Source organism: Perognathus longimembris, chromosome 13 (genome assembly GCF_023159225.1).
Source record: "Perognathus longimembris pacificus isolate PPM17 chromosome 13, ASM2315922v1, whole genome shotgun sequence".
Taxonomy (NCBI): Eukaryota; Metazoa; Chordata; class Mammalia; order Rodentia; family Heteromyidae; genus Perognathus; species Perognathus longimembris.
The window spans coordinates 13,295,684-13,318,508 of record NC_063173.1 but is presented as its reverse complement, the minus strand read 5'-3'; the positions used below and the strand labels follow the sequence as shown (position 1 = coordinate 13,318,508).

General features: G+C 42.1%; 1 protein-coding gene and 1 pseudogene across 1 annotated transcript; both read left to right on the top strand.

Annotated features, from left to right (window-relative positions):
- Nucleotides 1–784: 784 nt before the first annotated feature.
- Nucleotides 785–22,164, top strand: LOC125361437 (olfactory receptor 51E2). Its single transcript, XM_048359921.1, has 2 exons — nucleotides 785–822; nucleotides 20,673–22,164. Exon 2 carries the CDS (start codon nucleotides 20,723–20,725, stop codon nucleotides 21,683–21,685), a length of 963 nt encoding a protein of 320 aa, XP_048215878.1. The 5' UTR covers nucleotides 785–822; nucleotides 20,673–20,722; the 3' UTR covers nucleotides 21,686–22,164.
- On the top strand, nucleotides 10,855–11,862 carry LOC125361438 (annotated as a pseudogene).
- Nucleotides 22,165–22,825: the final 661 nt, after the last annotated feature.

Sequence of the window (22,825 nt, the reverse complement as noted above, 5' to 3'; positions counted from 1 at the left end):
GCTTTTTTTTTTTTTTTTTTTTTTTTTTTTTTTTTTTTTGGCCAGTCCTGGGCCTTGGACTCAGGGCCTGAGCACTGTCCCTGGCTTCTTCCTGCTCAAGGCTAGCACTCTGCCACTTGAGCCACAGCGCCGCTTCTGGCCGTTTTCTGTATATGTGGTGCTGGGGAATCGAACCTAGGGCCTCGTGTATCCGAGGCAGGCACTCTTGCCACTAGGCTATATCCCCAGCCCGATGCTAAGCTTTTTGATGTGGTGAAGTTTAAGCCACACTCAATAGGAGACGCTCCCAAGCAATTTGGAATGCTATTGCATTTTTTTAAATCCCCTTCAAAAAGCCTGCTAATGCTTATGAGGTTTGCTGTGAGGTGATAAAAATTTTCCTAATCAAATTGTGATGATGGTTCCTGCCACAGTGACTTTACTAAAAAAACGATTGAATTATACACTATACACGAGTAGATTTGATAGTAGGTACATTATATCTCAGTAAAGTGGTTAAGGAAAACAAATCTTCAATAAAATGGCACAAGGTCAAAAAGTTAACATCAGCCCATAAAAACACGTAGCCACAATAAATAACTGCATAATGGGACAGATATAAAAGGACTGTGTGAGGCCACAGAAATCCTCTGGGAGCCCAATACTTGGGAGACATCGTAAATTAGCACCACCACCACCAGGACTTGGCCTCTCAGGTCTGTGCCTAACTCCACGCAGACTGCAATAAATTTCATTGCAAGCTCAGCTCTCTCCCAGAACCAGAAGCCTCCTCTGTCTTCTGGGCCAGCCGGAGTGGGACCGCAGAAGTGCTGGATGGGCTCTGTAAGTACAACTGTTTGGATGAAAATGCCTGACCGTGAATGAGCTGCATTTTATTACCCACAGGGAAGAATTTCATCACAATGTGCAGAATGAGGTAGAATGGTAATATGTAGCCTAGGGGGATGGTAGAATTTGTAGAATTCTTTATGGCCAAGCAATCTGCAGAGCATGGACATTCTCGTCTTGATCTGGTCTCTAAACGGCGACTGGAATTTCTCGAATTTTAGATTTGACCACCTCACTTTCTTGTTTCATTTCTACCTTCATATTTGAACCCAAAAATGTTGCCACAGCCTTTAAGATTTTGCTAATGTTTGAAATAAAGAAGCTCAAGAGATGTCATAATTAGATTACAAGACTTGTAAGGCATCTGGATGTTAAGTGCTCTTTATTATTTTTTTTTTAGTTTTCTTTTTTTCATTATTGTTATTTTTATTTTTTTAGTGATTTTTTCTTTATTTATTGTCAAAGTGATGTACACAGAGGTTACAGTTTCATACGTTAGGCATTGGATACATTTCTTGTAAGTTATGGGAATAACTAAGATATTTCAAGGAAAGTAGATGGAGAGAAATAAAGGAAGGGAACTGCCCAGACAAAAAGCAGACTCATACACCCAAACAGTTCTATTACATAGGAAATAAACTTACAAAATAATTCTCATTGAAGGAGAAACTTTCACAGGTGAGGAATTCCATATTACCAAAATTTTTAGATGAAGAGAAAAATAAATTTGTATGAAGAGTTTTTATACCTAGCACTTAGATAACAGCAGCTAGGGGTTTTTGAAAGTCATTAGAGAGAGAAAAATCCTGATTGTTACTGAAGGCTAAGGAATAATAAATCATAGCCAACTCTTCTTCAAAGAAGAGTATGCATAGGGCTGGGAATGTGGCCTAGTGGTCGAGTGCTTGCCTACCATGCATGAAGCCCTGGGTTCGATTCCTCAGCACCATATATACAGAAAAAGCCAGAAGTGGTGCTGTGGATTAAGTGGTAGAGTGCTAGCCTGGAGAAAAAAGAAGCCAGGGACAGTGCTCAGCCCTAGGACTGGCAAAAAAAAAAAATGGGAGTTAGCATTCTTCCTGTCTTCGGTGGTAAACTTAGGAGGAAATAAACTGTGTCTCATTTCAAAGATCAATAGTAAGAGATGCTCAATATACCTTGGTTGAGTTGAATGTGCTGAAAACTTCCACACTGAGATATGAAATGCTTCTATTATTGAGTTAGGCCAAAATGGAGTATTTTGGATTGGAGAAAGTGAACCAGTGGTACCAAACAAGATGCTAAAGAAAGAAAGGAATTTTGTTTGAGTTAAATTAGAAGAGAAGGGGAATGATTTGTTTACTAATTCCGTGAATATTTGACAAGGTCTAGTTCTTAATGCTCAGCAACTACACTCTAAGTTCATTTATCTTTTCCCTGGAGTTTATAGTTTTCAAACCTTCAGTTTAAGTTTCTCTAGTTTCATTACCCATAGCACTCAGTTTCATATTTAAGATTCCATCAGGTTAATTTTTTTGTAGATATCCAACAAGTAAATTCATATTATTCAAATATATGCCTGTATTATATATGTTGAGAGCACCCCTTTCACCAGGAACCAGTGGCTCAGGCCTGTAATACTACCACTCAGGAAGTGGAGATCTGAAAATCGTGGTTCAAAGCCAGCCCAGGCTGGAAAGTCTGGGCTCCAGCCCACCACCAAAAAAGCCTGAAGGGAAGCTATGGCTCTAATAGAGTTCCAGCCTTGAGAGAAAAATGGTAAAAGGATAGAGCCTAGGCTGTGAGTTCGAGCCCCAGGATCAGCACACACACACACACACACACACACACACACACACACACACACACACACACTTAAAGAACACCCTTCTCTTGCTGTTCATTCTTGTAAACTCAAATTCATCCATCAAAGCTTTACACAGATATGCTTGGTCTATGCTATTCAGATCTCCTGGAATTACTTGCTCTTGACTTTTCCATAGACATATTCATGTGCACACACAACTCAGAATTGTTTCCCCTGTACTGTTTCTTTTCTCATAGATACACGCATCTTTGTGCACTCAGCAATTACCAGCACTTCCCTCTGACCTTCTGATATGCAGTAGACTTATACAGTGTCTGACATGCGATAAGTGTTCTAAATTGGTCAAGTTTCATTTTCAGTAAGAGTCACCAGGCTTGTTAAAGAAAGGCTTTTAGGGGCTGGGGATATGGCCTAGTGGCAAGAGTGCTTGCCTCATATGCATGAAGCCCTGGATTTAATTCCCCAGCACCACGTACACAGAAAATGGCCAGAAGTGGTGCTGTGGCTCAAGTGGCAGAGTGCTAGCCTTGAGCAAAAAGAAACTAGGGACAGTGCTCAGGCCCTGAGTCCAAACCCCAGGACTGGCAAAAAAAAAAAAAAAAAAAAAGGCTTTTAGCCTTATGCGCTTGGGGTTTTCAGCCCCTGACAATTTCTTTGGTTTTCTCAGTCTTCAGACTTGCTATTTCAATTGCTTCATCCCCTTGCTGGCTGACACATGACACAGCGACTCCCTAGAATATGTTTGTTAATGGACTGAATTAAGTGTTTATGGAGAGAATGAAGAGATTATAGCAGAAGAAGAAATGTGCAGTCTCCTCACTCTGGTAAGAAAGATGGTAGAGTAATGAACAGAGAAGGATTTACGTTCTCTTCTGCTAGGCTAAACACAGGTCAGGCCAAACTGTCCTCTATGGTTTGGTTCTGTTTATGAACTTTCAGTATGAAAGGGAAGGAGAAACTGCCAAGAGGAATAAATTTAGGATCTAGGCATGGTGACTCATGCCTGTTAAGCCTAGATATTTGGGAGACTAGGAGCAGGAGGATTGCATTTTCAGGTCAGTTCAGGCAAAGAGTTCACAAGGCCTCACCTCCACCAATACTTAGGAAAGTGGCATATAACTTTATCCCGGCTACGGCAAGAAGTATAAGTAGAATGGTCGTGGTCCAGGATAGCCCAAGCCATAGTGAGACCCTATCTCAAAAGCATGGCACACATGGTAAGAATATCTGTCCAGCAAGCACAAAGCCCTGAGTTCAAATCCTAGTACCACGAACTGGGTGGGAGGGGGGCAGGGATGAAAATAGGCAATAAATAAACTGAACTGTTGAAAGGGGAGTTACTAGGAAGTTAAGGTGAAAGAGAAATTACTCAGATGATTTTCTTTTTTTTTAAGTTCTGAAACTAATGACAAAAATAGCAACTCTATCATGACAGGTAAAATAAAAGCCTTGATGCCCAGAATTCATTGACATATATGGAGGCCCACTTCATCCAGTAGTCATTGTTATTTTTTCCACAGCACATGCAATATTGAAGTTCTTGGAAAACAACACTGGTCTTTCTCCTTCATATGATTATAAAGTCAATAAGAAGGGATTTTTTTTTTGCCTTGTTTTTTCCAGGGATTTTTACTTTTTCATTTCCTGTATTCAGTATAAACAATGCTGCGTTTTTGAAAGGAGTTCAAGTATCTCAAAGAAATGCTGTATGCAAACTTAGGTAATTATACCTATTATAGAGAGATAGAAATCACTTTTTTCTTTTTTTAATTGTCAAAGTAATGTACAGAGGGATTACAGTTTTATCTGTGCTTTTCTTAGCTTCTATCCCTGATCATGTAAGACAGAGACATTCTGATTTTTACAGGTCTCATTTTTGTATTATTTTGCTTATAAATGACAAATAATAAACATATTTGGGGAGCACCATGTGATCCTTCCATATATATGTGTGTGTGTGTATATATAAATATATATATATATATATATATATATGATCAGGTCAAGCAAAAGACAGCATCAAAGGGAAGAAATAATCTAAGAAAAATAGTTTTATTTAATATTTGTATATGTATTCTCACTCATTTTTTTCCTTATCCTAAAGTTGTGGTACAAAGGGGTTTCAATTCAATATGTCTGTTTGGAAGTACAATGTGTCTTAATCAAGGTCACCCCTTCCATTGTTCCCCCATCTCTCCTTACCCCTCCCATTTCCTGTTAACTGTTCCATTTTCACATATGTACCTTGAATGTTATGACTGTGGTCACCCACAATTCCTCTCTCTATTCATCTTTCCCTTTGGTTTTGAAATCTCTTATTTGGTGTATTCTCTATTTTTAGGTGAAAAGTCATAATTATGCATATTTGTTAGGGGTCATGAGATATTTCCAATAGTGCAATTTTTCCATAAATATGTACACTTAAGGATGATCAAATCATCCATTATCTCTAGTGTTTATTCTTTTTGGTGAGAACAATCAAAGCCCTCTCTCCCAACAGTTGAAAAATAAATGCTACATTACTGTTAGCTATGAACTTTCATTTTCATAAAATGTTTGAGCACATATTAGTTTCATCACATCCCTAAGGACTACTGTAAACCCTACAGTCTACAATTATAACTTATTTTCTTGTCAACACGTGTAACACTCCTTCATTTCTTCTGATTTTTTTAAATAATTTCACTCATAATTTTTCACAATTATTTGTCGGGGGGCTCTGGACCCCCTTCTCCCCACTTCTCCAGGGGAGATGCCTAAATTCTAAACTATGAAAGACACTCAGCCCTACCCCTCCCACCGGCAGAAGGAGTAAGGCGTATCTTTGTGGACTTTGCTGGGTTGAGGAGAAATGCCGAAATCCCCTTCACCATCAGCCCCCCTCACGTGTTTGACGCAGGAAGAAAATCCCGGGGAGACAGCCTGATGGTTGAACAGGTCTCACAGGATTTAATTGGGAGGGGGTTTACATAATGGTAATGGCAGGAAAGGAGGGGACTGGCCAAAGGGCCAGTCATAGGCTAAAGACCATGTCCGTCATGGTGATGTCACGAACTTCGTCTATGGGAGGGGACTACAGCCCCCCAAGGGCCGGGCCTCCACCATTGGACACGTGGCCAAGCCGGGAGGCAGGGACCGCTCGCTTCTCTTCGGTTGAGGCCGGAAGGTGGAAGGGGCTCCCTCCCACACTGCCCCAGGGCTGGTTGAAGGGCAGCGTGAATCCCCAACATCTGCCTTTTTGTTTTTTAAATTAGCAGGGGGTGCTGTAAACACATGGCATATGTGGGCATGAGGCAAATGCTGACATAGGATATGTGGGGCCTCTTACACAAAAGGGGTGAGGGGTAGGTAGGGGCCATCCATGTGATTTAGTCCAGAGAAGTTGGGCATAAGCCAGAAAAGTTCCATTTGGAGCATAAACCCAATTGTAAAATGAACAGGTAAGGAGGAATGACTGAAAGAAGTGTTTAGTGATAGAAAACCGGTTTGGTGTAGCCAGTCAGAGGCAAAAAATAAATAAATAAATAAATATACATACATATATATATATACACACACACACACACAACTGGCAGAAAAAGGAAAATGGACAGGTATTACCTCTCTCGATTTCCCGGCTCTGATCCGTTTTAAAAGGGCGAGACAAGGCAGCTCCGTTTAGGATATGACACCATTCTCCTCTCACTCCATTCCACATTCCTGTCTCCTGGACTGGCTAAGTCCCAGGACTTCCAGCGCTTGTTGCAGGGATGGATGGCATGCTCCCATCCGCATTTACGGGTTTTGAACTCGGGGCCTGAGCACTGTCCCTGAGCACTTCTGTTCGAGGCTAGTGCTCTACCACTTGAGCCACGGTGCTGCTTTCAGCATTTGCTGGCCCTCTTGAGCCAAGCTTTCAATCTGGCTCTTTGCTGGTCAACTGGGAGGTGGAGTTTTAGAGAGATTTTTCTTTTGCCCGGGCTGGCTTTGAACTGCATCCAGGGAGCTTTAGACATAAAAGCCCTTTTTATTTCCAATTGAGCAACAAGGAAAACAACAGAGATAATCCATTTGTAACTTGTTGAGAGCTGACCAAGAATTGCTTGTTAAAGTTTTGCTGTAACACTTAGAGAACATGAGATTTATCTATGTGCCATCAAATCAAATCATATCATTTTAACCTTACTGGCAGGTGGAAGAGAGCATAAATGAATAACAATTAAGAGGGCAAAGGGTCAGGACAATGTAAAAGTCTCAGCTTCTGCGGATCTGAAGTGGCCGTGTCTTCCATGCCGAATCAGCAGGCTTTGTTAGACATGTATGATGGAGGCAGGCAGGAGAGATGGGTTGGATCTGGGCAGGCTGCAGTGGCATCTCTCAGAATCTGGATAGATGGTCACACCTCCTGCTGGGTTGCCTGCAAAATTTCTATACAGACTTGTTGATATTTGAAACTTCCCAGCATTTTTGGCTTTTGTGGGTTGATGCCCTTCTGGTTTAAGCAGGGTAAAAGGATTTTCTTAATCACACAATCCACATAGTTAGCTCTGTGGCCACCAACATAACTATGGTGATTTAACCTGGAGTAACTGTTAGGATAGGACTATTCACATCCTTGCAAGGCTCATAAATCATTTGAGCAGCTTCCAATGCAAGGGGGAGAGAGAGAGAGAGAGAGAGAGAGAGAGAGAGAGAGAGAGAGAGAGAGAGAGACCAAGGGATCGTTAGTAGTGAAATCAGGCAGCTTGGGAACAGACAGCTAGCACACGCGTTGGACCTGCATCCTAGGAAGCAAAATGTTTAATTTTGGGTCAGGAAAATTTAGGTTAATAGTCACATTTGTATGAAACGATTCCAATTTTTTGATCTTGCGAGTTTACGAGAACACAGGAGATAAAAATGGGAAGGTAAAATCTTAATTTATGCCAAAGAATTGTCAGGACTAGATATACACTTGACTTTTAACACACTGAATATAAAGAATAACACACTGGTTTTACATCACTGTACTTATACCACATGCTGCATATTTGAACCTTATGGAGGTTCTCTTAGACACATTTGCCTGCATCCGAACATTGGGTTGAAAACCTATTTTGCTTTGCTTTTAAATTTTACCAGACATACAGACACACAGACACACATATGAACCCTAAGCGCTCTTAAAATTGCTTTTTTGATTGGCCATTGAACTTTTCTGGAATTCCAGTGGCAAATGGTATTAATTTGCCTATAATAGAACCACGTGGTTGATAAAAAACAAAAAGGAAACCTCTCCTAGTCACCCAATCCCAAGACAAATCTGTGACTCCCAACCTGACAATTTTTCAAATCACACCAGATAAAGCAAACTTCCAACCATCCACAAAAACTCCTCCAATTTCTGTATCATTGAACTGGTAATTATAGGAAATCCAACCAAATTACTTATTGCTGTATCAAAACCCTTTGTTTCCCCTTTTAATATTCCATTTTAGTTTATAATCTGAGGCGTCTCCTTGTTTTAACTTTTACCCATAAGCTATTTGTCAGGAGGGAGAGAAATGCAGCAGCTGCATGGTGGGGGGGGGGCGGTTGAGCTCACAGACGCAGACTCTAGCCCCGCCCAGCTGCAGCGAGAAAGTGCCAAAGGTCTCGAGTCCCCGCCCATCTGCAGAGGGAAAATTTGAAATCTCTTTTATTTGTTAACCAAGTTTAGAATTTAGCCCACAAATTCAGAGCTAACGAACTTCCGACTAGCGAACGTTGACAAAAAAAAAACAACAAACCAATAACCCTTTTGTTTCCTTTAAAGCAGATTATCCAGCCTTCCCAGGCCTGGGGGGGGGAGGGGGAGGGGGAGGGGGAGGGGAGGGAGGGAGGGGAGGGGGGGAGGGAGGGGAGGGGGGAGCCAGTATAAAGCAGTTTCCGCCCACCACGTGCTTTGGGGTTGGAGGGGGCGCCCAATGCTCTGCGCCCTGGGACGCTGCCACGCTAAGCACCGCCCACAGCTGCTGGGGGGGGAGGGGGCGCCAGCCGCTCCAGCGCTCGAGCGATTTGGGGGCGACGCGCTACTGCCTTGCTCTCTACCCAGGCGCGGGCGTCAAACCGCAGCTCTGTGCTCCAGCAGCATTCGCGCGCGCCCCGCCACCCATTCCCAGATTGGGACCTGGAAACGCCAGGTGCGCAAGGGCTCCCGCCATTCCCAGCGCTCCACTGCCGCATCTCCGCGGGACACGCGCCCTGCTCCACCCCGCCTGGCGCCAAGCCGCCATGGTGGGAAAACTCTTTCAGGCGCGCCGCATCCCGGGACTCGCGAAGTCCCGCGAGCCCATCCCTGTTTTCTCGCTATGCGTTTGCCACCCCACCGGGCGGGCACTTTCTCCTCTGAAAACCCACTTACTCAGCGAGTCTGTGGGGTCACTGGACCCCGAAATTCCCGGCCATGCGTTCCCCTCCCTTCGTGGTCGCCATATGTCGGGGGGGCTCTGGACCCCCTCTCCCCACTTCTCCAGGGGAGATGCCTAAATTCTAAACTATGAAAGACACTCGGCCCCACCCCTCCCACCGGCAGAAGGAGTAAGGCGTATCTTTGTGGAAATCCCCTTCACCATCAGCCCCCTCACGTGTCAGACACAGGAAGAAAATTCCGGGGAGACAGCCTGATGGTCGAACGGGTCTCACAGGATTTCATTGGGAGGAGGTTTATATAACGGTAATGGCGGGAAAGGAGGGGGACTGGCCAAAGGGCCAGTCATAGACTAAAGACCATGTCCGTCATGGTGATGTCACGAACTTCCTCTATGGGCGGGGACTACAGCCCCCCAAGGGCCGGGCCTCTGCCATTAGACACGTGGCCAAGCCGGGAGGCGGGGACGCTCGCTTCTCTTCCGGTTGAGGCCGGAAGGTGGAAGGGGCTCCCTCCCACACTGCCCCAGGGCTGGTTGAAGGGCAGTGTGAATCCCCAACAATTATTGACAAAGGCTTCCCTTTAACTTGGCTTGAGTTGTTGTCATCTGTTCTTTCTTTTTTAAATTTTAATTTTATTGTCAAGGAGATGTACAGAGGGGTTACAGTTACATAGGTAAGGTAGTGAGTACTTTACTTGTCAAACTCGTTACCCCTTCCCTCATTTTTCTCCCACTTTTCCTCCCTCCTACTCCCTCCCTTGCTTATTTTTTGTTTGTTGGAAGTACTGGAATTTGAACTGTGAACTTGGATCATCCTAGACAAGCACTAGACTACTTGAGCTACAACCCCCTCCTTTTTGTGCTTTAGTTAGTTTTCAGATAGTCTCACTTTTTTTGCTCAGAGTCATCCCAGGACCACAATCCTCCTACTTCTACTTGCAGAGTCACTGGGATTATAGATATATGCCACCAGTCCCAACTTGTTTTTGAGATCTATTCTTGGTAGCTGGCCTAGACTGTCTTCCAATTATGATCCTTCTATATCTAAGTAACTGAGATTACAGGAATGAGCTACTGTTCACAGCCAACAGATTTCTTTAGATGATCTAGTATTGGCAGTCTAAATGAGTGGATGTGTATACTCTGGAAACACTTAAGTTCCCCCTCTGTACCCTTTTTTTATCCTAAATTTCCTATCTGCCCTTCAGCACCTTTCTTTTCTACTGAAGAATCCATCCTAAAACTATCTCTCACTGAGCCTTCTAACATGTCCTAATCTGTTATACTGCACAGTCTCATTTATTATTCATATAGAACCTGCAATTTTCTATTCAGTGAAAAAAGAAATGGAATGTTTTCAACAAAGTTAATTATCCTTCCAAAAAAACAATTACATTCCAATGGGCATATCCTAAGAAGTGGGACAATGGAAGTAATGAAACAGAGAAAAACCATTATGAAGAGCTAGCCTTTAGATGAATTGAAGATAATATATAATTGAGTTGGGTAGGCATATATCAAGTGAAGGGCAACATCCTGTGTCACTTACACTGTTTGAAGAAAGGTCATATGTTATAAATAAAACTAATAGGAAATGGTCCCATGTATAAATAAAACTAATAGGAAATGGTCCCAGAGAAGAAAATTCATGGCCTGAAAAGAAAAAAAAGATACACTTTACCGTAATGGAAATATTACACATTTATCCATTTCAGCAAGCCATTCATATTTTCATATCTAGATGGTCATCTTTGGTCAATCTTCAGGGGAATAAAATTATTTGTAATTGGAATAACACGCAAGCATATGGAGTTTTTCTGTTTCAGACTTGCTCTATGCCTTTAATCCAGTATGTCAGCTTTCCAGAACACCACATCCTCGTCCATCATCTTCCTGCTAACTGGTGTTCCTGGGCTGGAAGCCTTCCACGCCTGGATCTCCATTCCCTTCTGCTGTCTCTATGCAACGGCCCTCTCAGGGAACAGCCTGATTCTCTTTGCCATTCTCACTCAGCCCAGCCTTCATGAGCCCATGTACTATTTCCTGTCTATGCTGTCCACCACGGACCTTGGGCTGTCCCTATCTACTCTGGCCACCATGTTGGGCATCTTCTGGTCCAATGCCAGGGAGATCAGCTTCAATGCCTGCTTGTCCCAGATGTTCTTCATTCAACTCTTCACTGTGATGGAATCTTCAGTCCTATTAGCTATGGCTTTTGATTGATTTGTGGCCATCTCTAACCCCCTTAGGTATGCCACAATTCTAACTGACTCCAGAATTTCACAAATTGGGGTGGCAATTGTGACCAGGGGGACCCTAGTGCTGACACCAATGGTAGCTCTTCTTAAAAGATTGTCCTACTGCCGCAGCCGTGTGCTCCACCATTCCTACTGCTTCCACCCTGATGTGATGAAGCTCTCCTGCACAGACACCAGGATCAACAATGCGGTTGGATTGACTGCCATGATTTCTACTGTTGGTGTAGACTCGGTCCTCATCCTCCTGTCCTATGTGTTGATCATCAGGACTGTCCTCAGCATCGCTTCCTCAGAAGAGAGGAAGAAATCCCTTAGCACATGTGTTTCCCACATTGGGGCAGTGGCTGTGTTCTATATTCCATTGATCAGTCTCTCCTTTGTTCACAGATTTGGGAATGAGCCCCACTCTACGTGCACACCATGATTGCCAACACCTATTGCTAATCCCTCCTGTCATGAACCCCATTATCTACAGCGTGAAGACCAAGCAGATATGTAGAGCCGTGATAAAAGTCCTTCATTTAAAAAAAATGCATGGAATCATAGTATTTTAGCACCAGTTGATCTCTTCTAGATGTTCTGCTTCTGATCATGTTATCAATTAATAGGAAGCTAAGTATAGAATCATTTTACAATTGTTTAAACTTAATTTTGGATGTATTGGAATCATCCATGACTTTATTGATTTTCAAAATAGGATAAACAGTCTAAAGCCTTAACTCAAAACGTTTTTCCCCATTATCACTTCTTGTTCCAAACTATTGTTGCCTCCAGTCCTACATACAGACCTCCATTCCTACCCCACCCACTTCAAAGTACTTATAATGGCATGCTGTAAAAAAGTCATTCTTTCATTGAAAATAGCATTCTCTAGTTATGGTAATAACTTTAACTAATATTTCTGATTGTACATATTTTCTACATAAATTAGTATATACTCACATCATAATACCATTACAAGGAAGTCACTTTCTATTTACCCATGAGAAGTTGGAGGCATAAAATACTAGTTTGATTAAGAAGCTAGTAAGTGGCATTGTATATCCATGTCTCTTAACTTTAGTTTTATATTGGACAGGATAGGATAGGATACAAAATAGAATATATTTATTGGTATAAATTTAATATATACACACATATGTTTGTTTACATAATTTGTACTAGGAGATATAAAATACAATTTTTAAAATAATTTTTGGCAGTACAGTGGTTAGAGTTAAAGTTCTTCTGCTCATTAGGCAGGTTCTGTACCCCTTGAGGCAAGCCTCAGACTATAAAGTTTGGAAGAAAAGCTCAAAGCAATATATCAAAATCAAACATATGCTGCCTTCTGATCTTTCCAGACTCATTCATATTCTAGAACTTCTGTCAGCCACCCCATCAGCCCGCTCCCTCATAAAACACTTTAAATTATTATGCATTGCAAGTGAATTATAATTTATGTTATTTACCTGGCAATTTTCTTCACTTCCAAAGTTGATTATCTTCTCCATGGGTGTGCCTAATAATTCTCAATGTTTTTAAACACTCATTTCAAGAACACATTGATAGTACTCTTTTACATTGGATCCTATATATCCCTGCTATTTGGATCAGAACATAAATAGATGTCATCATTCATACTTAGAGTGAGTTTATTAAATGATTCTAATATTGGCTTTTTGATAATAAGGCGACGGCATTGCTCTCTGTGTGTTTAACAATATTTTCAGAGTCAAATATTGTTAGTCTTCATTTTCCTATGTTAGCAGATTCTGTAACTTTGGCCATCTTATCTAACATAATGCTTTCATTGCTATTCCAAATGAACATTCATCCAAAAATCATCCAACTGCCTATTTATAAATATCTGTACTCAAAAATCTCATCGTCATCTTTGACTCGACATGCCATATGATTTTTGACTCCAAAAATCATATCCTACTATTCCTGTCAAGAAAATACTTGTTTATCCACAGGCTTCCATACTTTAGTAACTTCTACTTTTCAAGTTGCTGAAACAAAACTCTTGGAGATGCCCATGTTGTCTTTCTGTCACTCTAGTTCTGTATCCGACCTACCAGAAAATCTAGAATCCAGTCATGACCTCTGCTGCTACCACCACGATACCAGTTCTCATCTTGGATTCACAGTCATTTATCTATAGCTTTTTGAAGGGACTTCTTTCTTCCATGTGCTTTACAGTCCATTTTTCCCTCATAACAATGACTGCTATTACATTGATGCACAAGACAAATCTTGTCACGTTCATTAGTCAGCACATTTCTATGCCCTCTTGTCTAAACCAGGAGGGAAAAAAATCACAGCTGTTATAATAGCTATGCTTTATGAGGGGATCAATGTTATTTAACTTGCCTTCTCCATCCCAGCTGAGACACCTGCTACACTCCCTTAAGTTGCACTAGCACACCTACGTTAGCCTCTAGGCATTTTCTTCACTCACTAAGTACTCTCCAACATCACATTTCACTATGATGAAAATAATAACAACAACGTTCCCTGGATCCCTGCTAGTTTTCACTGCCACCCTTCTCTGCTTTGTTTTTAACTTTGAGCCTTTTCAACATTGAGCATGTTATATATGTACTATATATATAATACATAATGTTATATATATTATATAAGTCCATCTTATTGGTGAATTTATTATACACAATTTTGAGCAAGTGGTGCCAAAAATAAGCAAGTTCAAACAAAACAGTTGTTCAAAAACAAAAGTGATAAATTCATACAGCTCAGCTACTGTCATTTTCATTTGGGTTCAAATCACTATGCACTGTGTTGAGTGTTTCCCTGCCCTTCATTTTGTCAAAACATGTCTCCAAAATGCCAACACAAAAGTTACAGTCATCTTCCTAATCCAGAAAGAGCAAATAATTTAATGTAAATAATACAGTGGAATTTTTAGACTTATTTAAAGGCCATGCGTCTTTAGCAAAAGTTGGACAGAGTTAAAAGAAAAGTGAATCAAGCATCTACAACATGGCACCAAACTCTCTGCATCCTGAGCATTCACAATTTTTCATCAGTGACAGTCTCCCTGGAATCACATACCCATGAGAACTAAAGGCCTACACTTTTTTCTGTTTTTTTCCCCCCATCATAATACAAGATCTTTGAGGACAAAGAATTTGTTTCATCTGTGCTATGTCTCATCCCTCATTTTTACTCTGCATTTCCAAAGATATTAGCATTACCAAGCTGTATTCCCCTCTCAAAAGTCATTATTTCTCTGTATAATGTTTCAAACACAATAAGCGACTTATATTTCCTTGATCCTGGAGGTCCTCTGTCATATTCAGGCACATCTGTTCCCTGTACCTCTAGCATTCGCTGGATTCCTTTCCTTGATACCCTTGGCTCCTTCATAGACTTTGCTTTTCCTTTTCAGCTGTCCTGGTCCATTCCCACCGAGTCCTGTACCACCTTGTGTCTTTTTTTCTCATGACAACCACCTTCAAATTCTACCACAACTGTTCTCACCACAAGCTCTGAGTTCATTTCTCATGGCAAAAACTGTCTTGTTTATTGTTGCTCCTTCATTTAAATACATAGTACTGCTTTCAGGTATCTTCCTGCTATTGTTTGACTCTTTAGGCTTTTTGTTTTTGTTTTGTTTTTGAGAACAGGGTCTCACTAAGTTGTCCTGGCTGGCTTCAAACTTGCAATCCTCCCACCTCAACCTTCCCAGTTGCTAGGATTATGGGCATAGACCACCATGCAAGGCTCTATAACATCAATCAATCTTGATTAAACTAATGGATAAAGAAATAATGTCATAAAAGATGCATAAAAGTTTGGATGGAACTCAAGTAGATCATCATTTCATCAAAGACTAGGAAGTGATTCTTAGTTTCTATGGAGGTGTTTTGATCTCTGAATTGATAGCCTCCCTCAAGTTCTCATACAAATCGGTGAGACACATGGCTTTTCACATTATTTCAAGATTGTGTAGGTGTCTGAAGCACCTTTTCAGGAAGGACTTCATTCATTTCTTTAGCTCCTCAGCTCAACCCAGTGCCCACACAAAACTAATACTGAAGAAATTTCTTGAATAAAACATATGAATGCATGGATGTGTGAATGAATGAATGAACGCATAAACTTCATTGCCAGAAGCAGGTGAATAATAAGACAATCATGATGGTTGATTGGGCCTGTTTTCAGAGATGGCAATGACAATATCAAGGTAAGACATATCAGGAACACTTAGAAAACATGAGAGACTGGGTCAAATAAAGTGCTGAGTAAAGCAGAAAGAAAGTCTTGTATGTATAGGGCAAGGGACATGTCTTGGGGGAGAAAAATCAGAGCGTCTAGATATGCCAGTTCCTGGAGAGCACAGTATCTAAGCTTAAAGGCTTGGATTATGGCTGGGCGGGGGGGGGGGGGGGGGGGGGCGGGGAAGCAATGTAATAAAGACCAATAAAACATCTATGCAAAGAAGATCATGAGGGAGCTAAAGAGAAACAGTGTGATAGAATTTTGCATCTACAACATCAGAACATATCCCTCCTCTGCTCCAAACTTGCCCACAGTCCCTCGGCTCATCTATGGGCCTTCAACTATGTGAAAATTCGTGAATAATCCATAAGGCCCTACGTAACCTAGGCTTCAAAAAAATCTCTTGATTCCATTTCCCTACTCTTCTCCCTCTATTCTGACTGCTCAGGCAGCACACAGGCTTCCTTGTGGTTCTAAACCACCAGATGTGCTCTCCACAACAACTATATTTGTTCATTTCGTCCCTTCTTCCTGGAATTCTCTTTCCTGGATATCTCCATGGCTTTATCCCTACTTTCTTTTTTTTTAATTACAATAGATTTCATTTACAGTATTCCAGTTAAGAGGATCTATATTTTTGTTTGATTTGGGGGATTTTTTTAGCTTTTTTATTAATTTATTTATTGTTGAAGTGATGTCCAGTGGTGTTACAGTTTCATATGTAAGGCAGTGAGTAGATTTCTTATCAGATTTGTTACCTCCTCCCTTATTTTTCTCTGTCCTTCCCCCTTCTCATTTCCCTCCCCCCCTCATGAGTTGTACAGTTGGATTATATAGTTTTGTAAGTATTGATGTTGCATTGGTTTGCCTTTTACCCTTTGTCACTCCATTTTTATATTCTCCTTCCCTTCCCTAGTTCCAATAAACATATATATACAATACCCAGGGTACCAAAATCAGTAGCAGTGACATCAGGGTAAAACCCTGAGGAAGAGACAATAAGAAAGTGGCATGATTTCAGATAGTACATCAAAAATAACAATGACAATGGTAAACCACTTATTTCCATGACTTGGAGTTCATTTCAGTTAGCATCATCTTATGTGATCATATGTACATAGCTGTTGAGCTATTGTGATTTTCTGCTAGGACTATACTAGACATGTACTAATTATTACCAATGAGAGAAATTATAGAGTCTATGTTTCTTTGAGTCTGGCTCACTTCACTTAGTATAATTTTTTCCAAGTCCTTCCATTTCCTTACAAATGGGGCAGTGTCATTTTTTTCTGATAGCTATCCCTACCTTCTTCAGGCCTCTTCTCAAATCTCGCCACTAAGTAACTTCATCTAAGGTTTCAGCTCCCACCCCAAAATATTGATCTTGATCTATTCCTCTTTTTTTTTTTTCTTTTTTTTTGGCCAGTCCTGGGCCTTGGACTCAGGGCCTGAGCACTGTCCCTGGCTTCTTTTTGCTCAAGGCTAGCACTCTACCACCTGAGCCACAGCGCCACTTCTGGCCATTTTCTGTATATGTGGTGCTGGGGAATTGAACCCAGGGCCTCATGTATACGAGGCAAGCACTCTTGCCACTAGGCCATATCCCCAGCCCTGATCTATTCCTCTTTATGTTTTCCTCCTATGACTACCTATCATCCTGTTTATATTTTATACATTAATTTCATTTATTATCTCCCCCCTCACTAGAATGTATATTCCATGAGGCTGGGAATTTCTTCTGTCTCTTTTGCTCAGGACATTGCTAGCCCTCAACAAATATTTGTTCAATATAATGAACATGTGGTTTCACATATGTGGTTCTCCAGTCAACATTGTCACTAGCTAGGTGACCCAAATAAGAGCCTTTATCTAATCATTTATCTGTGACACAGGTGTAGTAGGATTGAGTTTACTCCATTAAGAGCTGCTTTTCCAACTGAGAGAGAAGCTAGGACAGCCATCTGGAGAAGCCTATGAGCCTATTTTGTGCTATGGTACTAGATTTGTAATGTACTCAACTTGGTTTTTAAAGAAAACGTGAAATGAATGCCTAGAGTCTAAGGGCTATAACTTGGCCTGTTGTAGCGAATAAGACAAAACCCTAACCCTGCAGCAATGAAGCTTAGATGTTACCTGGGACAAGTAGAGACACACCATCAAGTGGCTTGTATCTGTCACTGTGCACTGTAATGGCGGAGGCGCTGTAGTTCTCTTTAAGGTCACTCCCCTAGACAGGGGAGGTCAGAAACCTACGGGAGTGACACACACGTGGACATGGTGATATTATGCTTGTGACCATCACATCTCTAGAGCCTCAGCTCATATTCCCATAGCCTGTTCCCATGGGCCTTGTGAGTAATATTATCAAAACACTTGCTCCGGAAAGAAAAAGCCAGCTGCAGCTGCTCTCCTTAAGAAAGACTGCACTCTTTTCAGGTGAGTACACCCTCACCTGGCATCCAGCAGCCCAAGAAACCTTGAACACACACACACACACACATACACACATATACAGAGTCTCTCTCTCTCTCTCTCTCTCTCTCTCTCTCTCTCTCTCTCTCTCTCTCTCTCTGCTTCATGATAGAACAGAAGGATGCCCTTATGGTCCACTCACACCTTTATGTGCTGGGCAAAAGAATTTCCCAGAACCTTAGAGGGCAGTCCAGAAAGGCAGGTAAAAAATACACACAGCAGCCACACCCCAACCCCAAAAGAAGCTTATTCTGGGTCTTGACAAAGAATCACTTTTGCTAGGAAGACAGATGATGTGGATAGGAGACTTGAGGTCTTCTGGGAGAGAGACATTAGGAGATGAGATGATGGCCAGGCAGTCTTAGGTTCAGCAGCAAGTGCAGGTGCTAGTGAAGCAGAAAATGTGTTCTATAGAGAGAAGGGTGAGGAAGGTACCCAACTCCATGGCCACGAGAGGTCTTGGTGTCTGTAAGCATCGCCTAAGACCTTGAGAACCTGACAATGTCACTGTGCTCGCCTAAGACCTTGAGAACCTGACAATGTCACTGTGCTCGCCTAAGACCTTGAGAACCTGACAATGTCACTGTGCTCACCTGCAGATCTCTCGTGTCTGCCTTGTCTCCACCCTGGGCTCCACTTCTCTTGGGCACTAACCGTCTAGTCATTTTGCCTTTCTCTAGTGAAGGCTCTTTGGCTCTTTTATAATTCTGAAGTATTTTGGGGTGGAGGGGTTTCTGTGCCTCTTTCCACAAGCTACACAAGTTACACATTCAAGATATAAGTTATTTTGTATCTCACTGGAGAATGAAAATGATCTGCCTCTGAAAAGTGATTTTCGTGTTTGATAGCCAAGCTAGAGGCCACATCTGGACTTTGATACTTGTCAAGGAGGAGAGTTTTAGGTATCTGGACCCGTTTTAAGGACAGAGAAGAGAAAATAAAGGTCAGATGTGTGGAGGGAGCCTTTGAACCTCTTAGGGCTCACTTTAAGATACTTAAAGGCTCAAGGTATATGGCTAAGGTATTTTGAGGGCTGTTCTCCATGCTTTCTCCCTGAAAGCCTCACTGAAGAGTCTCTCCCAGTTAGTTACAGAAGTGACCCAGGTTAGAAATGAAAGATTCCTGCAAGTTAAAAAAAATGTTGACCTGAATATCATCAATGAAGACAGGTGAGTTTATTTTCAAGACTTACCTGCTTCTCACCACCATGCTGATGGCCCTTTAAAGATAGTTCTAAATAGCAGGGCATTTAGGCAGCCTAGCAGATGTTAGAGACCAAGTGCTCAGGTGAGTAGGAGGTTGCAATAAACCGGTATTGAACTTACCAAGTGGAAAAGAAAGAAAGAAAGATGGGGAAGGAAATATTTCCCTTCATAGAAACAAATTGTTGACACAGGTTCCAACACAGATAAGCTCTCATAATATCACTATAAAGTTAATATCTTTCACAAAGGCAGAACACAAGCTAAGCCCTTTGGTTAAAAATGGGAGTGGCTTTGGAGGTGGCTTTCAGATGTGTGGGTGCCCACCAAGAGTCCAAGAGCAGAGAGAAGACAGCCTGCAATGGGAACACATCCAACAGCTAGGATCTGCTGGAGGCCAGGAGTCTCACCGTACCTTTATCACCGAAGACCTTCTCAAGTGGAGCTGGTACCTTTCGTTTTGTGATCCCAGATTTGTTTCCTGTTTGCCCTAAGAGATAGATAGGGTCTTTTTCTGTTTATTTTTTGCTTGCTTTTCAGGATTGTTGGGGTGTTCTTTTTTCTTAGTTGCTATTGTGTATCTTTTTCTCCTTGCTGACCATAGAATCAAGGGCCTAGAATCTTGAAATTTTGCAAAATTATTTTCTATCTCATCATCTTGGAACACCCCTATATTCTCTCCCCTTTTTCAAGACTGAGGAAGAAAAAGTCCCCTTGTCCCAGAGGGCTCCTCCTATCATGCCTTTCCCAGACCCATGCGTTAAATGTCTGCCTATGCTAGCTAGTATCAGAATACTCCAGTATCCTGGCTGCTTGTCTATCTTCTACCCTAGACAACTCATATAGAGATCAAGGGGAACCATTCCCACTTCTGTATCAGCACTAGCTACTAAGAAGCCTGGTACTTACAAGCCATACAAGTAAATGTGATGAAACATGATTAAATAGGTATATGAAAGGAGAAAGAGGGAAAAGAAGGGAGAAAGCGAGATATGAAGATGGAAAAATACAGACAGGGAAGAGAAGAAGAAGGAGAAAAGAAAAAACGGAAAGGAAAGATGGATGGAGAAAGGGAAGAATGAAGGGAAGGATAGGAAGAGGGAAGGAAGCTGGCTTTACCTTAAAGCAGTCTGCAGTTCAATATCTTTCTGAAATAGAAGGGAAAAAATTTAAGGCCGCCTATTAACCAAATAATGAAGGTATGAGACAATATGAAACATCTGAGGACATTTGAGACAACCATATTTTTGGATAAGCATTTATCATCTAAGTTTGGCTGTCTTTGGAAAATTAAATGGACCTTAAGAGTAGTGGTTCATTAATGGATTTCAGCTGTTGCATTCCCTCCTTTGGGAGAGAGGTCCTTGGAGCTATGACAAACAGCGTAAGTTGGAATGAGAGAAGACAGAGGGGAGAGGGAAGTAAGACACCCTCAGCCCCCCTTTCCCTCTCCTTCACCCCTCCTCCTGTTTTCCAGGAAACATTCTCTGATTGTATTTCATGTTGGAAACAGGTTGCCAGCGTGATCCTGCCCTTGCCAGTCACTTCTCCTCGACGCACGCTATGAGTTCCTGCAACTTCACCCACGCCACCTTCGTCCTCATTGGCATCCCCGGACTGGAGGAAGCTCATTTCTGGTTTGGTTTCCCGCTGCTTTCTATGTACGTCGTGGCGTTGTTCGGAAATTGCATTGTGGTCTTCATTGTGAGGACAGAGCGCAGCCTGCATGCACCCATGTACCTCTTTCTCTGCATGCTGGCTGCCATTGACCTGGCCTTATCCACATCCACCATGCCCAAGATCCTCGCCCTCTTCTGGTTTGACTCCCAGGAGATTACTTTTGAGGCCTGTCTTGTCCAGATGTTCTTTATTCACACTCTGTCGGCCATTGAATCTACCATACTGCTGGCCATGGCCTTTGACCGTTACGTGGCCATTTGCCACCCACTGCGCCACGCTGCAGTGCTCAACAACACAGTCACCGCCCAGATCGGCGTGGTCGCTGTCATCCGGGGATCCCTCTTTTTTTTCCCCCTGCCTCTGCTCATCAAGCGGCTGGCCTTCTGCCACTCCAATGTGCTCTCCCACTCCTACTGCGTGCACCAGGATGTGATGAAGTTGGCCTATACAGACACATTGCCCAATGTAGTCTACGGTCTGACTGCCATTCTGCTTGTCATGGGAGTAGATGTCATGTTCATCTCCTTGTCCTATTTTCTGATTATACGAACAGTTCTTCAACTGCCTTCCAAGTCAGAGCGGGCCAAGGCCTTCGGCACCTGCGTGTCACACATCGGTGTGGTCTTGGCCTTCTACGTGCCCCTCATTGGCCTCTCAGTGGTACACCGATTTGGAAACAGCCTGCATCCTATTGTGCACGTGCTCATGGGGGACGTGTATCTGCTGCTCCCTCCGGTGATCAATCCCATCATCTACGGTGCCAAGACCAAGCAGATCAGAACGCGGGTGCTGGCTATGTTCAAGATCAGCTGTGACAAGGACCTGGTGGCGGGGGGACACAGGTGACCCTTACCATTCCACATCCCCTCATCCTTGCAGGCTTGATACAAATAGGTCCGAACACTATCTTAATTCCACTTGTCCATAAGCATGATATCAGTGCTTTTCTTTGGGTGGAAACATGAATTATAGGGTGGTCCATCCACTCCATGGAATTACTATGTGAAACAATCCATGTTGTGTCACTGAAAGACTGTGATATAAAATATACGTGTAATGTTAACTAAGACAGTAAGAATATAGGACTGAAATTCACTTGGAAAAAAAAAAACACCAGTGTATACCATGGAAGAAATGTATTCAAACCACTAGTAATTTGGGTTTATTCCTACTTTCTGAAATTGCTGTGATGGAGGTCTTGTTTACCTGGCTAGGATAGTTTTTTAAAGGATCTGGCCGCCAGTGACTCCCACCTGTAATCCTAGCTGAGATCTGAGAATTGCAGATGAAATCCAGCCTGAGCAGCAAGTGTGTGAGACTCTTATCTCCAAGTAACCACCAAAGAAGGAAAAAAAAAAAAAAAGAAAGAAAGAAAATGTAGAGCTGCACCTCAAGTGGCAGAGCGCTAGCCTTGAGCACAAAAGCTCAGGGATAGTGCCCAGGCCATGAGTTCAAGCCTCAAGACTGACACCAAAAAAAAGGGGGGGGGGGAAATGAAACTGAAAATGTATGAAATACAGAGCATGTCACAGTCCTCATTGATGGTTTATTATTCATGACTTGGGACTTTATCAAAGCACTTAATAATACTATCTCTCATGATTTGCAACATGCCAGGCACTATGATAGTGCTTTTCAGCCTTTCTGTGAATATTACAACTTTTAGGTAGTGACTGTTTTTTGTGATATAAATGAAACTTTGATTAACAAGATGATTTAACTAAGCCACAGAGCTTGTGTGTGCTCTGCCAAGATTTGAAATTACATTTGCTAAATGAATACTTTACTACCATGCTATATTGCTTCCTGTTTGATGTCTGTCTTTTTTTTATTTCCTCTGCCTACATGGAGCCTAATTTCCCTCTGTTGTGTGCTAAGATCCATTGTCTGTGTTTGTGCTGAGAGATAAACCCTGCCCTCCTTGAGGGGAACAAATCCAAATGTGTTTGCTCTTTATGTTTCACGGCTGCTTTTCATGTTGGGAGA

Coding starts and splice junctions, on each gene's coding strand:
- LOC125361437 (XM_048359921.1), top strand. CDS start 20,723: ATGAGTTCCTGCAACTTCACCCACGCCACCTTCGTCCTCATTGGCATC.